Source organism: Stenella coeruleoalba (assembly GCF_951394435.1).
Source record: "Stenella coeruleoalba genome assembly, chromosome: 1".
NCBI lineage: Eukaryota > Metazoa > Chordata > Mammalia > Artiodactyla > Delphinidae > Stenella > Stenella coeruleoalba.
Window position 1 is genome coordinate 106,883,349 of NC_137169.1, and position 15,995 is coordinate 106,899,343.

The window sequence follows — 15,995 nt, forward strand, 5'->3', positions numbered from 1 at the left end:
TGACATGTGAATCCAGAAATCATTCCGTCTGGGGATCATTTTCCTAAACTGAAGATGGGAGGAAAAGAGGAGCTGAGGATTTAGAGGTGTTCCCCTTTGTCATTTACCTATCACACCCGTGGTTCATCCCCAAGTGTCTTGCCTAAATTTCCCGGGGGAAGTCCCGAAGCCGGGCTTCCTTCCCACCCGGCGGAAGGCTCCGAGGGGAAGCCCGCTGGGCCACTAGAGGGCGCAGAGTGGGCCGCAGAGACCCCAGAGCCGCGTTATGGCGGCGGCGAGGGTGCTTCTCCTGTCCGGACGGCCGGAGTCGGTGAGCTTCGCGCAGAGCGTGTGTGGCCTCCTGGGCGCCGGGCCGGGGCTCGGGCCGTGGCCCACGTACTGCGGCCTCAAGCGGGGAGAACTCGTCCTCTCGGACAGGCCGTTCCCAGGCGCCTCCGCCAGGCTTCCGCTCCAGGTCCGGAGACGGGGGCGCACGGGGCGGGGGCGGGGGGTGAAGGGCCGAAGGTAGGGACTGGGATCGGGTGGGGGCTGGAGGCGAGAGGCCTAGGGGCCAGTCGCCTGCCGTGGCCTCTTTCCCCATCGGGGTGTCGCCCAGTTTTTGAAAGCCACGCCTCGCTTCTGAGATATTAACCCCAGCGGCTCCCTCCCCCCAGCGACCCCCTTTCTGCCCTTTTTCGGCCCTGGATCAGCAGCCCAGGGCTCCTGGGGCCGAGCTGCCCACGAATCGAGGTGTGGATCTGGCTGTGGCGGTCGTTCTGCAGTCCAGCGATCAGACTGTCTTGCTGACCCGAAGGACACAAACTCTCAACGTTTCCCCCAACCTCTGGGTACCCCCAGGTGAGCGGTCTGAGGGCAAGGCCCTAAGTCCAGGAAAGAAATCTGCCCTTTACCCAACAGTGCTATTCCCAGTCTCAGAATGACAGAGAAGTAGGCCCAGAAATGTGGTATCAACAGGTCCCATAATCACAAGGGGCTACAACTGCATCTGTGCCCACTGGAGGAGGGGGCGGTGTAAACAGTGAGTGCGTGTCCCTGACCAGGAACACCACCATTCACCTGCTGGTCCCACTGTTGTTGCAGGTGGGCACGTGGAGCCTGATGAAGAGGTAGCCAATCCACTGACCCAACCTGCACCCCGCCCTGAAGGAGGGACCACCTTGGGTGTGGGCTGAGGGAAGGGCAAACACAGGACTTGGAGGAGTCAGGCGGTGGCCTCTCTGACCTCTTGCCCCCTCACTCCCAGCTGCTGGACGGAGGACTTCGAGAGCTTTGGGAGGAGAGTGGACTACAGCTGCCCCAGGGCCAGTTCTCTGGGGTCCCTCTGGGGTTATGGGAGGTGAGACAGGGACCTGGGAGCCCTTAACAGCTTCTAACCCACCAAAGCCCAGAGAACAGCCACACTTGCCTTGACCACATGGGACCCGATGGAGTGTGGGTGGTCTGGAGTTCCCAAGCCCACGACCCTTACCCATGTCCCTTCTCCACCACTTCTACTCTCCACTTCCTCAGCTGCATTTACAAAGCCCCAAAAAGGGACAGGAAGTTCTCATTTTTGTTTTCTTCTCTCTTAGTCTGCCTACCCTCCTAGGCTGAGCTGGGGTCTCCCCAAATACCATCACATCATTCTCTATCTACTTGTCATTTCCCAGGAGTCACAGCAGCAGCTACAGGTAGGGCTGGCAGTAGAGGAAGAAAATGCGGCTTAGGACAACCAAACAGACTGGTTCCGACTATGACTAAGGAGGGGGAGAGGGAAGGTCAGAGATAACCAAGAAATCCAGTAGCCTCTCCCCTTGTCCCTGCCCCAAGTCTCTCCACTCCACCTGTGGGTGGGCTGTGATCCAGAACAGGTCTTCTGAGAGAGGCCATGACTAAGGGATCAACATGTCTGGCTCCAGGCCCGGATCCAACCAAACCCAAGAGAGGTGAGCGCCCTTATGTGGCTGGGACCAGATGTAGCAGCTGCGGTGGCTGCCACAGAGGATGGGACAGAGACACCCAGACATCTTCCCCAGGACCTACCACCTTCTGTCCTGTAAGTAGGAGCTTCTCCCTAACCCTCCAACACACCAACACATACACACTGAGAAGTTCAGAGGAAATTTTGTGCTGTGGGGGAGATTTAGGGAGGGAGTGGGTCAACTGATAATGAAGAGAGCACATGAGATCAAAGATATTGCCCATGATACTCCAAGGGTTCCTGTCCAACTGGCTAGCACTGAAGACCTGGGTTTCAGTCCCACTCTCTCATGGGGGCAAGTCATTTAACTCTTCTTTCTGTAAAATGAGGTTAACACCCACCCACCCCTCTCCTGTGGTGGTTGGGAGGATCAGATGACCTTATGGATACGGAAGTGGGCTAAGCCACAAGGCACAGCCCAGACAGGAGCTGTCGTTCTGCAGTGCGGTGGAACTAGAAGAGAATGGAGGAGCTCGACCTCTGGTCTTGCCCACGTCCACACTGCTGCGGACGACCCCAGCCACGGCAGATAGCAAAGAGAGGGTCAGCACTGGGACCAAGTTTGCCCTCAGGCTCTGGCTACAGCATCTGGGCAGGTAAGGATGAGGAAGGACTTAAGGACTCCACAGTGTTGGGCTGAATGGTCTAGTGTTTTTATGGGTGTGGGGGAAAGAAAGGAAGAAAGAACTGCCCTTGGAAATCCTCAGTGTGACACCCCTACCATGTGGAAGTGGAGCTCACTCGGACCCAGGGCCTGCAAGGGAAGAACAGAACGTGGCCCATCCCACCCCCCACAAACCAGGGATCTGGAAAGCAAAGTGCTTAATCCCCTCCCCAGCCCACCTCCGTGACACTCACAGAACATCCACAACCTTTATTATGGGTAAGAACTTTGCTACAACTGTGGGAATAGAAAGTAAAATTACAACATAGATCCTAGGCCCTAGAGGAGCCTGAAAAGGGAGACTGGAGAGAGCACAAGGGTGCTCCCACCTCCCAGGAAAGGTGCAGAATGAGCCAGACCTAACGACAGGGCCATGGGCCTTTAGAAGCTCAGGCTCCAGGCTGGTCAGCATAAGCATCATTGTGAACTTACTTAAATATATAAATAGAGAGACCCAGGCGATTGGCCAGGCCCTTCTCCCAAACCCCTGGGGATCAGGGCTAAGGCCTTATCTCCTCCTCAGTCACACTGGGAAGCAGGAGGCAGGGAAAGTCATCTTTGGAGTATTTTGGTTTTTCTTGTTTACACACAAAAAATATGCAACCCAAAATAGAGTTCTCTGTCCATGTGTCTGCCTATCTCAGTTACTCCAGCTCTCTGTTTGGCCAAAGAGAACGGAATGGACGTGAAGAGACAATGGATATGGGGAAGGAACACAGCCGGCTTTGGGGAATGGGAAGAGAGGGCATCTGGGGGACACGAGAAGGGCCCCTTCCCCACGAGGCTTTAGACAGTCAAGGCTGAGGATTCAGCCCTTTCCCCAACTCACATCCCATCCCATTTGCCTCCCACTGCCTAGGTTAACAGACCCAAAGGAATAGGCTGGACATCAAAGAACATTTCCAAAAACAGACCCCAAATGTCCTTTAAAAGAGGTTAAATATTAACCCTTTGGGTGCTAGCCTTGTCAGGCAGAGATAAGGCCAAAAACAGGTGTCCATGAAGATCTTTCTGGCCTTGACCAAAGCCCTTCTGATGGGTCAGAGGGGCCAGGGTTCCAGACTCCACAGCATACTTGCTCAGTGTTGCGAGGCGGTGAAGGCTCCATGATCCAGGGGACTCAGTCCAGGGAAATGATGTCTGACCGACAGCCAGTCAAAGAGGGACCTGAGGGCAGGGGTCCTCCATGCCCCTCCCTTAAGTTTCCCCCAGGGGCCACAATGCTACTGACACGGCCAGGAGGGGGTGCCGGAGTGGTGCTGCGGTGAGAGCTCCCCAACGTGGGGCCTAGCGGGCCCAGGAAGTGGGAAGGGGTTCCTCGGTACTGGAAGAAGTGGCCCAGGGCATCCTGTTCGTCTAGCGAGGTGATGACGGACGGACCATAGTGCTGGGAGGAATCAAGAGCATGGTTTAAGATTTTATCCTGACTTTACAAACCGCCTCCCAGTCACTCATCTCAGAAATATCATATGGGATAAATAAACCCCTCAGGATCCCAAAGTATTCTCTGAGAAGCAGGAGAGCCTCCCTCTGACTCCTTCCCCTACTTCCCCACACCCCACCCCTCTTCCCTGCCTGGAGACAGCCCCACCAGCTTGCTAGATTCTCGGCCCTGTGGGCGTCTGAAATGTGTGGAATGTCCGGCTGGGGCAGTCATGGTGCTCAAGTGCACATGGGTTTGGGGGGGGTGGGGAGGGGTGAGCAGACAGGCACAGAACTACACTAAAAACTCTGGAGACAGAACAGTAAGTAACAGAGGACAGAGGAAGACATGGGTGAGAATCCGAAGAAATCCCAGTGGGGCCTAGGAGGGAAATAAACTGCCTGTACCGCAGTTTCCTTCCTTCATGGAGAAGCACATTAAGGTCCCCGGGGAAAATGAGAGAGTAAGGGGGCCCATCAGTGCCTAGAAAGGAGGCTTCAGCAATCTGAGATGGAGAAGGGACCACTTACCTGACTCTCAGTCTGAAGGAAAGAAAATAAATCTAAACCTGGTAGGAGAAGAAAAATTAAAATCAACCTCCTATCTGACCCCTTCACCACACACACACACCCACACGCACGCACACACACACACACCCGCACGCACACACACACACACAATATCAAAGAAGTTCCTTGGATTGTGGCCCTTTGCAAAACAGCCAAAAAGCGCTGAAAAGGAGCAAGGGTTGTGAGCTGGTTTGGGGGAGGATATGGCAGTGCACGGCCCCACCTTGTGATCAGTGTCATACCTTGTATATCAGCCCCCAGTGGGAAGGCAGGTGGGTACTCATGTAGTGGGAGACTGGACAGGAAATCCCCGCCCAGCGTGCCCATAGCAGGGCTCCGTAGCACCGAAGATGGCTGGTGACCAGATGTCAGGACTCTGTGAGGAGACAGAAGGAATCACAGGTGTCCTCACCCAGCTCAGCCTCTCAAGTCCCCTCTCTGCCCCCGAGTTTGCCCAGTGATCAGAAAGCGTTCCTGACTTCTTCCTCTCCCTTCTGCTATAGATTCAGCCTATTTCTTCATACCCTTTGCTTCCAGGTAGAGCTGGGATAGCAGCTGAAGTGACAGGACAGTGCTTCTTCGTCGGGGGCAGGTCCTCCTCGTCTGATGAGCTTTCTATTGTCAAGTCAATAACTTCAACCTTCTTCTTATTCTCTGATGGATTGCCCTCTTGGACTGGGCTATACTGGAGGCCTGTGGTTGGTAAGAAGACTGTGTCTCAGAGAAGAGGCGATACAAGACTTAGCTCAACTGGGGGACAGGGGGTCACTCACCATCCAGCCCATACCCTGGCGGGGGGCAAACCTCAGATGCCTCCTTCTTGGGTTTCATTGGGCACCAGGATCCATCTTCCATGAACTGGATCTCATCACAATCCGAGCAGGAATTAAGAATCTCCATGAATAAACTAGGGGAGGGGAGAGATAGGAATTCATGTGGCTGGGAGATGGCTGCAACAGTAGCCAGGGAGTTCTGGGACTCACCTTCCTGAACCTCAGTTTCCTCACCTGTAAATTAGGGATGTTATCCACCCTCCTGACCTCTCTGAGTTGTTGGAATCAAATAAAGTAAGGTGCATAAAAGAGCTTTGAAAATTTTAAATGCTGAGTTTTAAAATAAATACATTCTAAGCACGTGTTCCATGTAGTACTAGGAACAAAACAGAAGGAGCAGAAATAACAGAACTCTATAAGCTACCTCAAAAAGAGGCACTGGGGGCTTCCCTGGTGGCGCAGTGGTTGAGAGTCCGCCTGCCGATGCAGGGGACACGGGTGGGTTCGTGCCCCGGTCTGGGAAGATCCCACATGCCGCGGAGTGGCTGGGCCCGTGAGCCGTGGCCGCTGAGCCTGCGCTTCCAGAGCCTGTGCTCTGCAACAGGAGAGGCCACAGCAGTGAGAGGCCCGCGTACCGCAAAAAAAAAAAAAAAAAAAAAGAGGCACTGGGAACAAGAACCATAATGTAGGCTCTGGAAGCAGGTTAGGAGTCGCTAGATCAAAAGAACTTTATTGCTATGTTCAGTAAGAGGTCAGGTAATTGTTGGATGTAACAGTTTGATACACTGGCTCTGCCACTTACTAACACTGTAACTTTGAGCAAGATACTAGGTCTCAGCTTCCTCACCTGTAATGACCGTACCTATCTCACAGGGTTACTGGCATCTCATAGGACTCAATGAGATATGGCATGCAAAGTACTTAGTACGGTGTGTAGTGAAGTCCTCAATGTTGGAGGGAGAGATAGATAAATAGATAGGTAATATTTATATAAAAGAGACAGGTATGTTAAAAGTTGGGAGGGGAAGTAAGTTACAGATATATATTTATATATGGGGGCAGGGGCCAGTCCTAGTGGATGTCCTAGGTAGAAGGAAGCTGAATGCAGAACAGCCCTACCCATCAATGATAAGAGATTCATAGGGAGCCTTCTTATCACACACAGGACATGTCCACGTTGGCTTCTTCTCATTCATCTGTAGATAAAGGGCAGCATCGAAGCTCTGCAGGTGGGCGCAGGTGAGGGCCCGACAAGGGACAGTCAAGCGCATCTTCCCTAGCTGAGGAGAGACGAGTTCTCTGGTCAGAGTCCCCATGTCCCAGAGAGCCTCACTCTAATAGCCCTAGGAACCCTCATCTGAGTCTAGAGGTTTAACCCACCACTCCTCCCCCTTCTCTTCTCCCTTGTACCCACCGGGCACATGAGTGACACCCGGAGACTTGTAGTGGCCACCTCACTGTCCGGGTCAGCGGTCAGCTTCTCCTTGACTGAAACAAGAGTGGGGCCAGAGCCATGGGGTCAGCAAGGCTGGAGAGAAGCCCGGGAGGTGGTGAGGCCAGAAGCAGATGGCTCTGGCTGAGAGGCGGCTGGGTAGAGCGCCTTTGGGGGCCAATGGGATGTCACATGGGGGTGGTCTGGGATCTGCATTACGAAGGCTAGGTGGCGGGGAGAGATTTCCCCATCCCTGAAGATGCTTAAATACAGCTGGGTGACACTGTGGCAGAGATGACCTAGAGGGAATTGAAGCAGCACAAGAGGGTTAGTGTTGATGATACTTAAAGACACTTTCTAGTCTGGAGAACCCAAATTCCAACAGGGCTGGAGTTAAGGTCTGCGAGGTGCAAAGCAGATGTATAATTGGGAATGCAAGGGTGTCAATGCCTGAAGTGGCCCCACTTTTCAACCACAAAGATTGGTAACAGGGGTACGGCACGGGTTGGGGTTCATGTGAGAGGTGAAGTAAGTTGTCCTAAGAGGGGTATGAGTTTTAACTGTAAAGGCTCGAGGGCCAGGAAGAATTGGATACTGGTCAGAGAGAAAAGGGACGGGATGTTACTCACTCAGTGCCCGGGAATGGTCTGGGTTCCGGATGCCCTTTGCTCTGAGTTTTTGTAGAAGGGTTCCTGCAGTCAGCTGCCTCACCAGGTACACAGACAAGGAGTAATTCTACTTGGAGGTGCGGGGGGAGACAATCAGCCTCTGCTTCGTACACCACTACCACCACCACCACCAGCAGCCCCCCACCTTGTCACATGAGGGCCAGAGACAGCAAGTTAATGCAGAGAGACCCACGAAGAGAAAGATGTTTCCCCAGCCCAATGCACTGGATGATTCCCTCTCACTCCCTGCAGGCTTCTCCAGGCCCCCAGCCTCAGCCACGCTCACCCGTCCAAACTCAGATGACCAGTTGACCACGATGGTGTTGGGAACAGTGGCCGAGAGTCGAGCCAGGGGTGTGATGTTGATGGGGCGGCTGGGCCTCTTGGGCTCAGCCCCATTCTTGGTAGGGGGAAGGTAACCCTGGGGGAGGGAGGGAGGGAGGGCCTGGTTAAGACACCTTGTCTTAGGTCACTCACTGAGATGAGTGAGACGGGGGCCCATTCAGTGACAAAAAACTGGGGCACTCTCTAGGGTTGGCAGCAGGGTTCATTCCTGGGGAAAAAGGAGAACTTACTCACTGACCAGATAAATAGAAACCTGCTCACTGAGTTCTTGAAGAGGAAGAGTAGGGATACCCCACTTCTTCCAACCCTCAGCTCTAGGGTCATCACTTCTGAGAATCTTTCCTGAACCTTTGAGTTGAACTAATATCCCCCCTCTGGGTTCTGAGAGAACCCTTGTTCAGCCCTATCTTGGTACTCTCTAGATTATATTGATTCAGTCAGTAAAGTGAGCACCTACTATGTCAGGCATGTCTCTTTCATAAAAGATGTAACATTTAGGAACTAAAACAGGGAAGGGGTTACTGCCAGAAGAAGGGAAGAGCATTTACCGGCAGGGGGCACAGTTTCCCATTGACCTTGACAAAGAGGTTGGGGGGGAAGTAATCCTCTTGGGGGCAGCTGGTCTCACAGAGACAGAACCTGGTAAGAGATGAGAGAAGATGAAAGGGTGGGAGGCAGTTCTTGCAGAGAGAGGCAGGCAACCTCAGAAAATCAGTCATGGATATCTGTAGCCTTCAGCTTCCAAACAAGAATCCTAGGGCTGGGGTGGACGTGGCAGAGCATGTCCTAATAGTAACCTCCTAATAGTAACCGTCATACCCTTACTTCATTCCCACCCTCAGTGGGAGCCCTGAGGGGAGGGAGAATCAACTCACCTTAGCTGCACCTGTATGGTATAATCACATTTCGCTCCTGGCAGAACCTCTCTGGAAGAGGGAGGGAGGAGAGATGTCAGTATGTGGCCCCTGAAGGGCAGGGGTGAAAAGAGACACAGAAAGTTAGATGTCCAGAGAATAGAGAAGGGACATACAAGAGAATGAGGGACAAAGCAGGTGCAGGAGGATGGAGAGGAAGGAGGGCAGGGCAGAAGAGAAGAAAGTCAGAGAGCAGAGTCTAAGGGTAACCACCCAAGGATGAGGCAGGACGACTGAAAGAGATGTACCTGGATGTGAGAATCTGCTGCACTTGCTGGGGAGTGAGGGCAAAGGTGAAGTGCGCTTCCTCAAACCGCTGGCTAGAAGTGGATGCTGAGGACACAAAGGGGCAGTTATTCCCAAGCCCATGCACAGGCAGCCACAGAAGTTGCCCCTATTCCAGGGTGCTGATCCCACAGGACTAAAGCCTAAGAAAGGCTTGGGAAAGAGGCATGGAGTCCAGGAAGACCCAGGGATCACAAAGAGCCATACCAAGGGTGGTGGGCCGGATGAGCTCCCCGTAGATTTCATAGAAGGGCAATGGTTTCATGGTGACATCAGGGTGCACAGGCTGGGGCAGAGGGGGGTGCATGTCCACTTCACGCTTGGGGCCCAGCAGGGTGCCAGGGGCCAAGAGGGCTGGGGGGATGGGAGCTAGAGGACCAGGAGAGCCTACAGGAGGGGTGCCAGGGGGCAGAGAGAGCAGAGAAAGATCGGAGGGCCCCAGGGTCTTCCGGGGAAAGCGTCGGCGGTAAAGCTCTTTGATCTTCATCTGGACGCTGGGGGCACAGCTGGACTTGAGGAGGTGCAGGGCCTTGGCCAGGAGCTCGTGCTTCCGTCCACTCTTGTTCCGGCCAGCGAAGCCGAGGAGCACCTGGAGCTCAGACACCCGGAAACTCATCACCATGTGCTGTGGAGACCAGAGAAGCGTGAGAATCCTACCTTGCACAGGGCTGTCCTGCCAAAGACACTGGGGCTGAGCTAGTAGGTGGGCAATGCACTTTCCCTCCAGCACTAATCAGAAAGGTGCTTTGCAGCCAGTGGATTACTGCCAGACAGCGAAGCTGGCCAAACGGACATCTAGGTCGCATTTTAGCAACCCTCAGATCACCTCACCACTGCCCCCCAGGCTTGAGCAGCCCTATCTCCCTGTGCCTGGCAGTTTAACAGGTGAGGGCAGGGTGCAGACAGCATGCCACCCCAAAGCACACCTCTCAGTCCACTACAGCCTTTTCCCTCCATCCCTGCGGTGAGCCTGGACCCTCCTGTAAGCTGCTTATCTCCTCTCCTGCTCTTTCTCAGACACTCAGATCCATCCCAGCTCCTGGGAAGAGGATAGGAGACAGGGAGAAGGAGGGGGGAGAAGAGGATTCAGGCCAGACAGCCCCATAGAGAAGAAAGGGGCCAGGTGGCTGGAGGATTGTGCCCCACGGCCCACCCCTCCCAACACCTCGATCTACCTCAGCTATTTTCCCCAAGCCTCTGAAGCTTTTGTGGCCAGGGTTTTCAGGTCAGGGTTCAATGCTCATAACTCCCCCAAATCCTTTCTCAGTGTCATTTACATAACCACCTCCCCTCAGTCCTATTTCTGTGGGAGAGAAACAGGACCAAAACTTGGGGTGAGAGGTTAACAGCGAATTGTGAAATCCAGGTATCCTTCCTGTTTACCCATTTACTCCATCTGCCAGGAACTAATATCCTGCTTCTCTCCTACCCAGAGAAAATAAGTGATCCTCCCCCTCCTCCACAGGGGTGGAAGAGGGAAGAGGGAAGCTCTAAACAGAGGCCCTGGGAGGGTGAGGAGAAGGTGAGCAGCCCCTGAGCCAGGGTGCAGAATTGCATGCTCTCCTAGGCAGCTAGACCCAGTAACTAGACCTCAGGCCCTCCCAAGAAAATGGCTCCATTTCAAAAGGCAGAATAAAGCCAGGAGACAGGGGGATGAACCCCATGGTTTTTAAAGGTTCTGTGAGATGTCCTCGGATATGGTTATCCTCAAGTCTCTGGTAGTGGTAAGCTCTCTCTTTAAAGGACTCACTTCTATGAATCTCTAGGAGACCCTGCCACGGGCAGGCCTTCCTAGCCCTTCACAATTCTTCCCCTCACAGGAGACATTATGGCTTTGGGCCCCTTTTGAGGAATATGATTAAAAACTTGCTCCTCTACCTTTCTCCCCATCCTAATTTCCTCCGTCCTGCCTTTATTTCTCCACTAGCTTTGTCAAGAACTTCTCCCTTTCTATCCCATAGTTTCACTCCTCTGCCCAAAGATACCGACTCACTAAGGCAGGACCTTCTTCTCAGCCTCCAGGATGCTTCTGCCCCACCCCTCGATCTAGCCCCGCACAGCCCCGCCCCCTAGATCTCAGCCGCCTACTGGTACTTCCCAAGGCTCAGATCCCAATAGCAGCCCCAAAGCCTCTATCCTCTCAGCGCCTTTCCCCCGAGGAGCCTACCCGTAATCTGCCCCCCAGTCACATCCAACATCTGCCCCCTACTGTCGCATCTCTGGCCCTTGATCGACTCGCCCCCTTTGCCTCTACAGCAGCTTTTCCTCCTGGCCCAACTCCTACATCTGCCCCTACTACCAAATCCGACTTCTACCCCGCGTCCCCGCCCCCTGCGCCTCGGCCCCCAACTGCGGCAATTCCCCTCGGCCCCACCCCTATATCTGCCCCGCGGCCCCGCCCCCGGAGCCCCGCCGCAGCCCCTTCGTCGCCCACAGGCACTTCTCACCATCCCCGGCAGCCAGTCCCCGCCACGTCTCCGGCCCCCACCCGAGCCCTCAGCACCCAGTCTCGGTCGCTTCCCGGACTCGGCGTACAGCCGGGCTCAGTCCCGATGGGGATGGGGGAGGGGGCCGGTACCTTTAATTCGCCCAGCTCCGCCATCTTGAGACATCGCAGGCGCCCGAGCCCGAGCCCGAGCTCAGGCCCAGGGACCGGCGCACAACTCTCCACCCCGGCGCCGGCCGCAAATGCCGCCTGCTCCGCCCAGTCCGGCCCCCTACACCTCCCCTTCCCGGCCCCGCCCGCCGGGTTTTGGACCCAGCCTCAGCCCCTCCCTCCACAGCCGAACCCAGCCCCTGCACGTCTTTGGCCGGTGTGCCAGACCGGTAGACCCGGAGGGAGTGTACCGCCCGAAGGATCGCGGGGTCCCAGGGGGCATGGGAAAGGAGGTGGACCCGAAGCACCTGGGGGAGGGGGCTTTGCCACGCCGGGGTTGAGAAGGGATGAGCTTTTAGGGAGCCAAAGATACTTGGAATATGCAGAGAAAGTATCGGGAAGGGCTAAATCTCAGAGAAATGGGGGAGGGGGTAGCGAAGTTGGAGGAAATACCCTCAGCTCCTTATCTACAAGTTTAACCATCTAAATTCAAGAGTTCTACTAATTCGGGAAATGGGGGAGATCTGATCCATTTTAGAGAGGCTATGGTGTCGTGAAGAGTTCATTCTATTCTCAATTCACCCCCTCCCCCCCAATTACATTGTATCTCGTGGTCCGGCGGTAGGACTCAAACTCGGCAGCAAAAAAGTTTGGTGCGGAGAGTGGGACTTACCAGCACAGTTGCAGGGAGCGGGGAGGGGGCTCGGGAGGCTCAGAGGGTGGGCTGGAGACGTGGGGGGAGGGGGCCCGGCGCCGCTCCCGCAGTCTGCCCGGCTGGAGGTCGGTCCGGCAGCTGGACGCTGCAGCCGCAGCTCCGCCTGGGCGGGAGCTCCGCCCGGCCCAGCGCTGGGGCTGGGGCCGCCCCCCTCCTGGGTAAGCCCGCCAGGACCGCGGGAGAAGTGGGGAGGGGGCGGAGCCTGAGACGGGAGGGGCAGGGACTCAGAGCCTGGCCGGGAGGGATTAACTCCTCTAGTGAGTGGATCAGGAGAGAAGTTCTTTTATCTCCCATTCTCACTACCGCTGTGACCCTTGCAAAGTCGCGTATGCGCTTGAGGTGGAAGAATGGTGCAAATAAGATGGTGTGGAACTGGAATCTGATCGCATAAAGAGGTTCCTACTTAGAGTCTCTCTCCCTAAGGGTAAGAAAACATGGGCTGCTAAAATCCAAAGTGTACCTAAACCCTAACTTTGCCTGTGGTCCCCTACCCCCTACCTCAAATACACTGTCACCAGAGACCCCACAGCTTTGAAGTAGCTGAAAGTGAACAGAGGGGAGGTTTTCTCACCCCAAAAGGGCACCCTTCTGCCACTCTGAACTGCCTGCTCTCCTTCCTCCAAAGCTGTAGACCTTCCAGAGGCCCCATTCTCAACTAAGCTAATCACTCGCAGGCAGGTCCCTTGAAAGTACCAACGTGAGAGCAGTTTACCCAAACTAGGTACTGGAAAAATTCATAGCATTTTATACTTAGTCGGCTGGGACCTAAGTGATAATGTCATTTGTTCAATAAATATTTGAATGCTGTTCAAAGATTGTTAGGTGGTGAGGACATAAAATCCTTGCAGGAGTTCTCAGTCTAGCAGCAGCAAGATGGTTAAACCAATAATTGGCATACAAAAAGAGTGCTTTAATAAATTATATGAGTAATCCTCTCATTTAGCTTAAACCTTCAGTATAATCCTTCCCATGAGACCCCACAGCTGTAAGACTGAAGGTGCCAGCATACCAACATCCCCAGGTACCTGTTGAACTGGACCATACCCAACTACTTTGTGGATTTTGTCCCTAGGGAGGATGTCTGCCCTCTCCTGACACTCAGGTTCTTTCCTTGCTGCTCTGCTGCCAGCAATGGTGGAACCTCAAGCTCCGGTATTTGGTTCTAAATCCCAACTGCTCCCTCCAACACTTGAATCTTTATCAGGCCCTGAGCTCTTTTTTTTTTTTTTTTTTTGCGGTACGCGGGCCTCTCACTGTTGTGGCCTCTCCCGTTGAGGAGCACAGGCTCCGGACGCGCAGCGCGCAGGCTCAGCGGCCATGGCTCACGGACCCAGCCGCTCCACGGCAGGTGGGATCTTCCCGGACCAGGGCATGAACCCGCGTCCCCTGCATTGGGAGGCGGACTCTCAACCACTGTGCCACCAGGGAAGCCCCCTGAGCTCATTTTTTGTTCTGTTAAGTCCTCTATATCAAAAGTTACTATGGACTAGTTTGTATCTTCTAGAATTTTCAGGGGAAGGAGAAGAGGGAAGATTAAAAAAAAAAGAGAGAGATGGGGGAACTCTGTGGGAGTGATGGATATGTTCATCATCTTGATGGTGTGATGGTTTTATGGGTGTATACATATGTCAAAATTTATCAAACTGTACCCTTTACATGCAGCTTATTGTATGTCAGTTATACCCAAATAAAGCTGTAAAAATGTAAAGAAAAAAAAATCAACCTCACCTTGATTCCTAGTGACTTCATAAAGGAGGGATCTCCTTTAATAGTTAATTTGAGTCCCCAAGAAAAAGAGGAAATTCTCTTCCAAGGAGGAGCCGCTCAGCAGTGGACCTAAAGAGGCTGCTGATAGCAAGAGCAGAAGCTCCAAGAAAAAGTTCCAAAAGCTATTCCAGGGAGATTAGAATGGACATTTCTCTGATGGGGCATAACCCATGGAGATATTTCACAACCCATCCCCTATATCCCAATAAAAACAAATTCACAAGGAAAAAAAAAAAAGAGTTAATTGCAGTTATAAGTGCTAGCATCCCTACAGGATAACATAAAACTAGCAACCAGGGCGCCTGAGTCTGATCCTGCCTGCAAGCTCTCTCTATCCCCAGTGCCTGGCACTTAGTAGGTCCTTTAAATATCAGTTTAATAAAGTAATGTTACCAGACAAAGGAGGGAACCTGCAAATCAGAACCAAGTTTCAGATCGAGGGCATTCAAAAACATGGTCTGAACTGCATCATGGCTCACCGAGCTTCACCTACTCTCATGCATGCACTCACATCTGAAGCCTGGAGCACGAAGGGGAAGTGAAGCAGGAGTAGTAAGTCCCTACTGAAGTCCGACTTGAAGAGACAGCCCAGGAGGAAAGAGGGGAACATTAAGACTAGAGTTACTTTGAGAAAGAAAGATTTATTTATGAAATCAAGGAAAATTTCAGGGATTGGGGGTGTTGGGGTAACAGTTTATGGGGTTGTATAGAGGGAGATTGTTTAGGAAGACCAGGGGCTGGAGAAGGTTCCACTTCTGTGTTATCATTAACATCACTGACCATTCCCACAGCCATCCTGGGATCAGCTTCCAGGAGCTCCAGAGGAAGCCAAGGGCCTGGCTTCCATTACCAGAGCTGTTTCCTGACTCATACTTGAACTTAGCAAAATGATCTCCCCCTCTCTGGACCCTTCTCTCAGCAGTTTCTTCATTCTTCCCACCCCACACTGCATATATAATAAGGAATGTAACAGTCCTTTTCTATTCTTTGGTAACTCTAAGGGTAGAAAGGAAAAGAGAGGTTCTGTTCCCCTTAATAGAAATGACTTGGACATTTTGATGCTCTTCTGGCAGCTGCACCCTTCTTTTTCCCCATCAATTCCTCCTCTCTTCATTCTCCCAACCTTAAAGCAGTCTTGTGCCCATCCACATAAACCCCGAAGCTGACCCTCATCTTCTTTAGGACCTAATCTACATAGCTGCTCTTTTCCTGGCCAGACCCTGGAGCGAGGCTCTGCAGCCCTCCAGTGGCCCCCTGTCTTCCACGACGGCCCCTCCCCACTATTCTCTCAGCCCAGTCAGTCTCCACTGCCAAACCGCTGCTGCCTGACCCAGCATAACCCAGCGGGGGGGTGGGGGGCTGCGAGAAGGAACTGGGAGGGATCAGTGCGGCGGCCACCAAACAGCAATTCCAGATTTTGGAAGAACTCAGCTGCCTCACTCTCACCTAGCAATCTGGCTGGTGAAGAGGCAGGAAGGGGAGGAGACCCAGGGGAAGTGGACCAGAGAGATACACTTTTTCAGTCTGAGAACAGAACTGGGGGCAAGAAGCCAAAGCTGAGTATCCTTTCTTCCCTCTTCCAGGAATCAGACTTTTCATCCCTCTTTGCACCTGGGGCAAAGAACACTGACTACATAAGACCATGCACCTCAAATCTAGACACACGGTTTAACACGATAGAATTTTTTTTTTTTTTTTTTTTTTTTTTTGCGGTACGCGGGCCTCTCACTGTTGCGGCCTCTCCCGTTGCGGAGCACAGGCTCCGGACGCGCAGGCTCAGCGGCCATGGCTCAAGCGGCCCAGCCGCTCCGTGGCATGTGGGATCTTCCCGGACCGGAGCACGAATCCACGTCCCCTGCATCGGCAGGCGGACTCTCAACCACT

The 15,995-nt window shown here is 53.5% G+C and overlaps 3 protein-coding genes across 8 annotated transcripts in view; 2 read left to right on the plus strand and 1 right to left on the minus strand.

Moving 5' to 3' along the window:
- The window catches only part of POLR3C (RNA polymerase III subunit C), a 16,920-nt gene extending 16,143 nt beyond the window's left edge, over positions 1-777 (plus strand). The window contains exon 15 of the transcript XR_013824791.1: positions 693-777. The gene's annotated coding sequence lies outside the window, so the exon portion shown is untranslated. The remainder of the gene's footprint in view (positions 1-692) is intronic.
- Positions 13-5,386, plus strand: NUDT17 (nudix hydrolase 17). 4 transcript variants are annotated; one of them, XM_079902696.1, is made up of 8 exons: positions 13-454; positions 654-837; positions 1,081-1,106; positions 1,244-1,336; positions 1,572-1,670; positions 1,899-2,035; positions 2,404-2,556; positions 5,154-5,386. In XM_079902696.1, the coding sequence occupies exons 1-8, from the start codon at positions 266-268 to the stop codon at positions 5,155-5,157; spliced, it is 885 nt and encodes a 294-aa protein (XP_079758822.1). In that variant the 5' UTR covers positions 13-265; the 3' UTR covers positions 5,158-5,386. The 4 variants fall into 4 exon arrangements, with proteins under 4 accessions (XP_079758822.1, XP_079758823.1, XP_079758825.1 ...); XM_079902697.1 differs by having other exon boundaries at positions 690-837; XM_079902699.1 differs by having other exon boundaries at positions 13-310.
- On the minus strand, positions 2,599-12,448 carry PIAS3 (protein inhibitor of activated STAT 3). 3 transcript variants are annotated; one of them, XM_079902631.1, is made up of 14 exons: positions 12,303-12,448; positions 9,241-9,658; positions 8,997-9,081; positions 8,710-8,760; positions 8,383-8,473; positions 7,776-7,910; positions 7,451-7,556; positions 6,804-6,877; positions 6,509-6,669; positions 5,390-5,523; positions 5,141-5,309; positions 4,859-4,992; positions 4,578-4,615; positions 2,599-4,011 (listed from the first exon to the last, which is right to left on the minus strand). In XM_079902631.1, exons 2-14 carry the CDS (start codon positions 9,653-9,655, stop codon positions 3,745-3,747), a joined length of 1,860 nt encoding a protein of 619 aa, XP_079758757.1. In that variant the 5' UTR covers positions 9,656-9,658; positions 12,303-12,448; the 3' UTR covers positions 2,599-3,744. The 3 variants fall into 3 exon arrangements, with proteins under 3 accessions (XP_079758757.1, XP_079758756.1, XP_079758758.1); XM_079902630.1 differs by lacking the exon at positions 12,303-12,448 and adding an exon at positions 11,612-11,695; XM_079902632.1 differs by lacking the exon at positions 12,303-12,448 and adding an exon at positions 11,201-11,342.
- Between the last annotated feature and the right edge of the window lie 3,547 nt (positions 12,449-15,995).

What these genes read in the sequence shown, in the direction of transcription:
- PIAS3 (XM_079902630.1), bottom strand. Translation starts at nt 11,635, where the DNA reads ATGGCGGAGCTGGGCGAATTAAAG. An exon ending in AGACCATTCCCGGGCACTGA is followed by an intron (nt 6,878 to 7,450) that starts GTGAGTAACATC and finishes CTCTTGTTTCAG; the next exon opens with TCAAGGAGAAGCTGACCGCT. An exon ending in GGGTGTCACTCATGTGCCCG is followed by an intron (nt 6,670 to 6,803) that starts GTGGGTACAAGG and finishes GTCTCTCCTCAG; the next exon opens with CTAGGGAAGATGCGCTTGAC.
- NUDT17 (XM_079902696.1), top strand. Translation starts at nt 266, where the DNA reads ATGGCGGCGGCGAGGGTGCTTCTCCTGTCCGGACGGCCGGAGTCGGTG. An exon ending in CAACCTCTGGGTACCCCCAG is followed by an intron (nt 838 to 1,080) that starts GTGAGCGGTCTG and finishes CTGTTGTTGCAG; the next exon opens with GTGGGCACGTGGAGCCTGAT. An exon ending in ACGTGGAGCCTGATGAAGAG is followed by an intron (nt 1,107 to 1,243) that starts GTAGCCAATCCA and finishes CCTCACTCCCAG; the next exon opens with CTGCTGGACGGAGGACTTCG.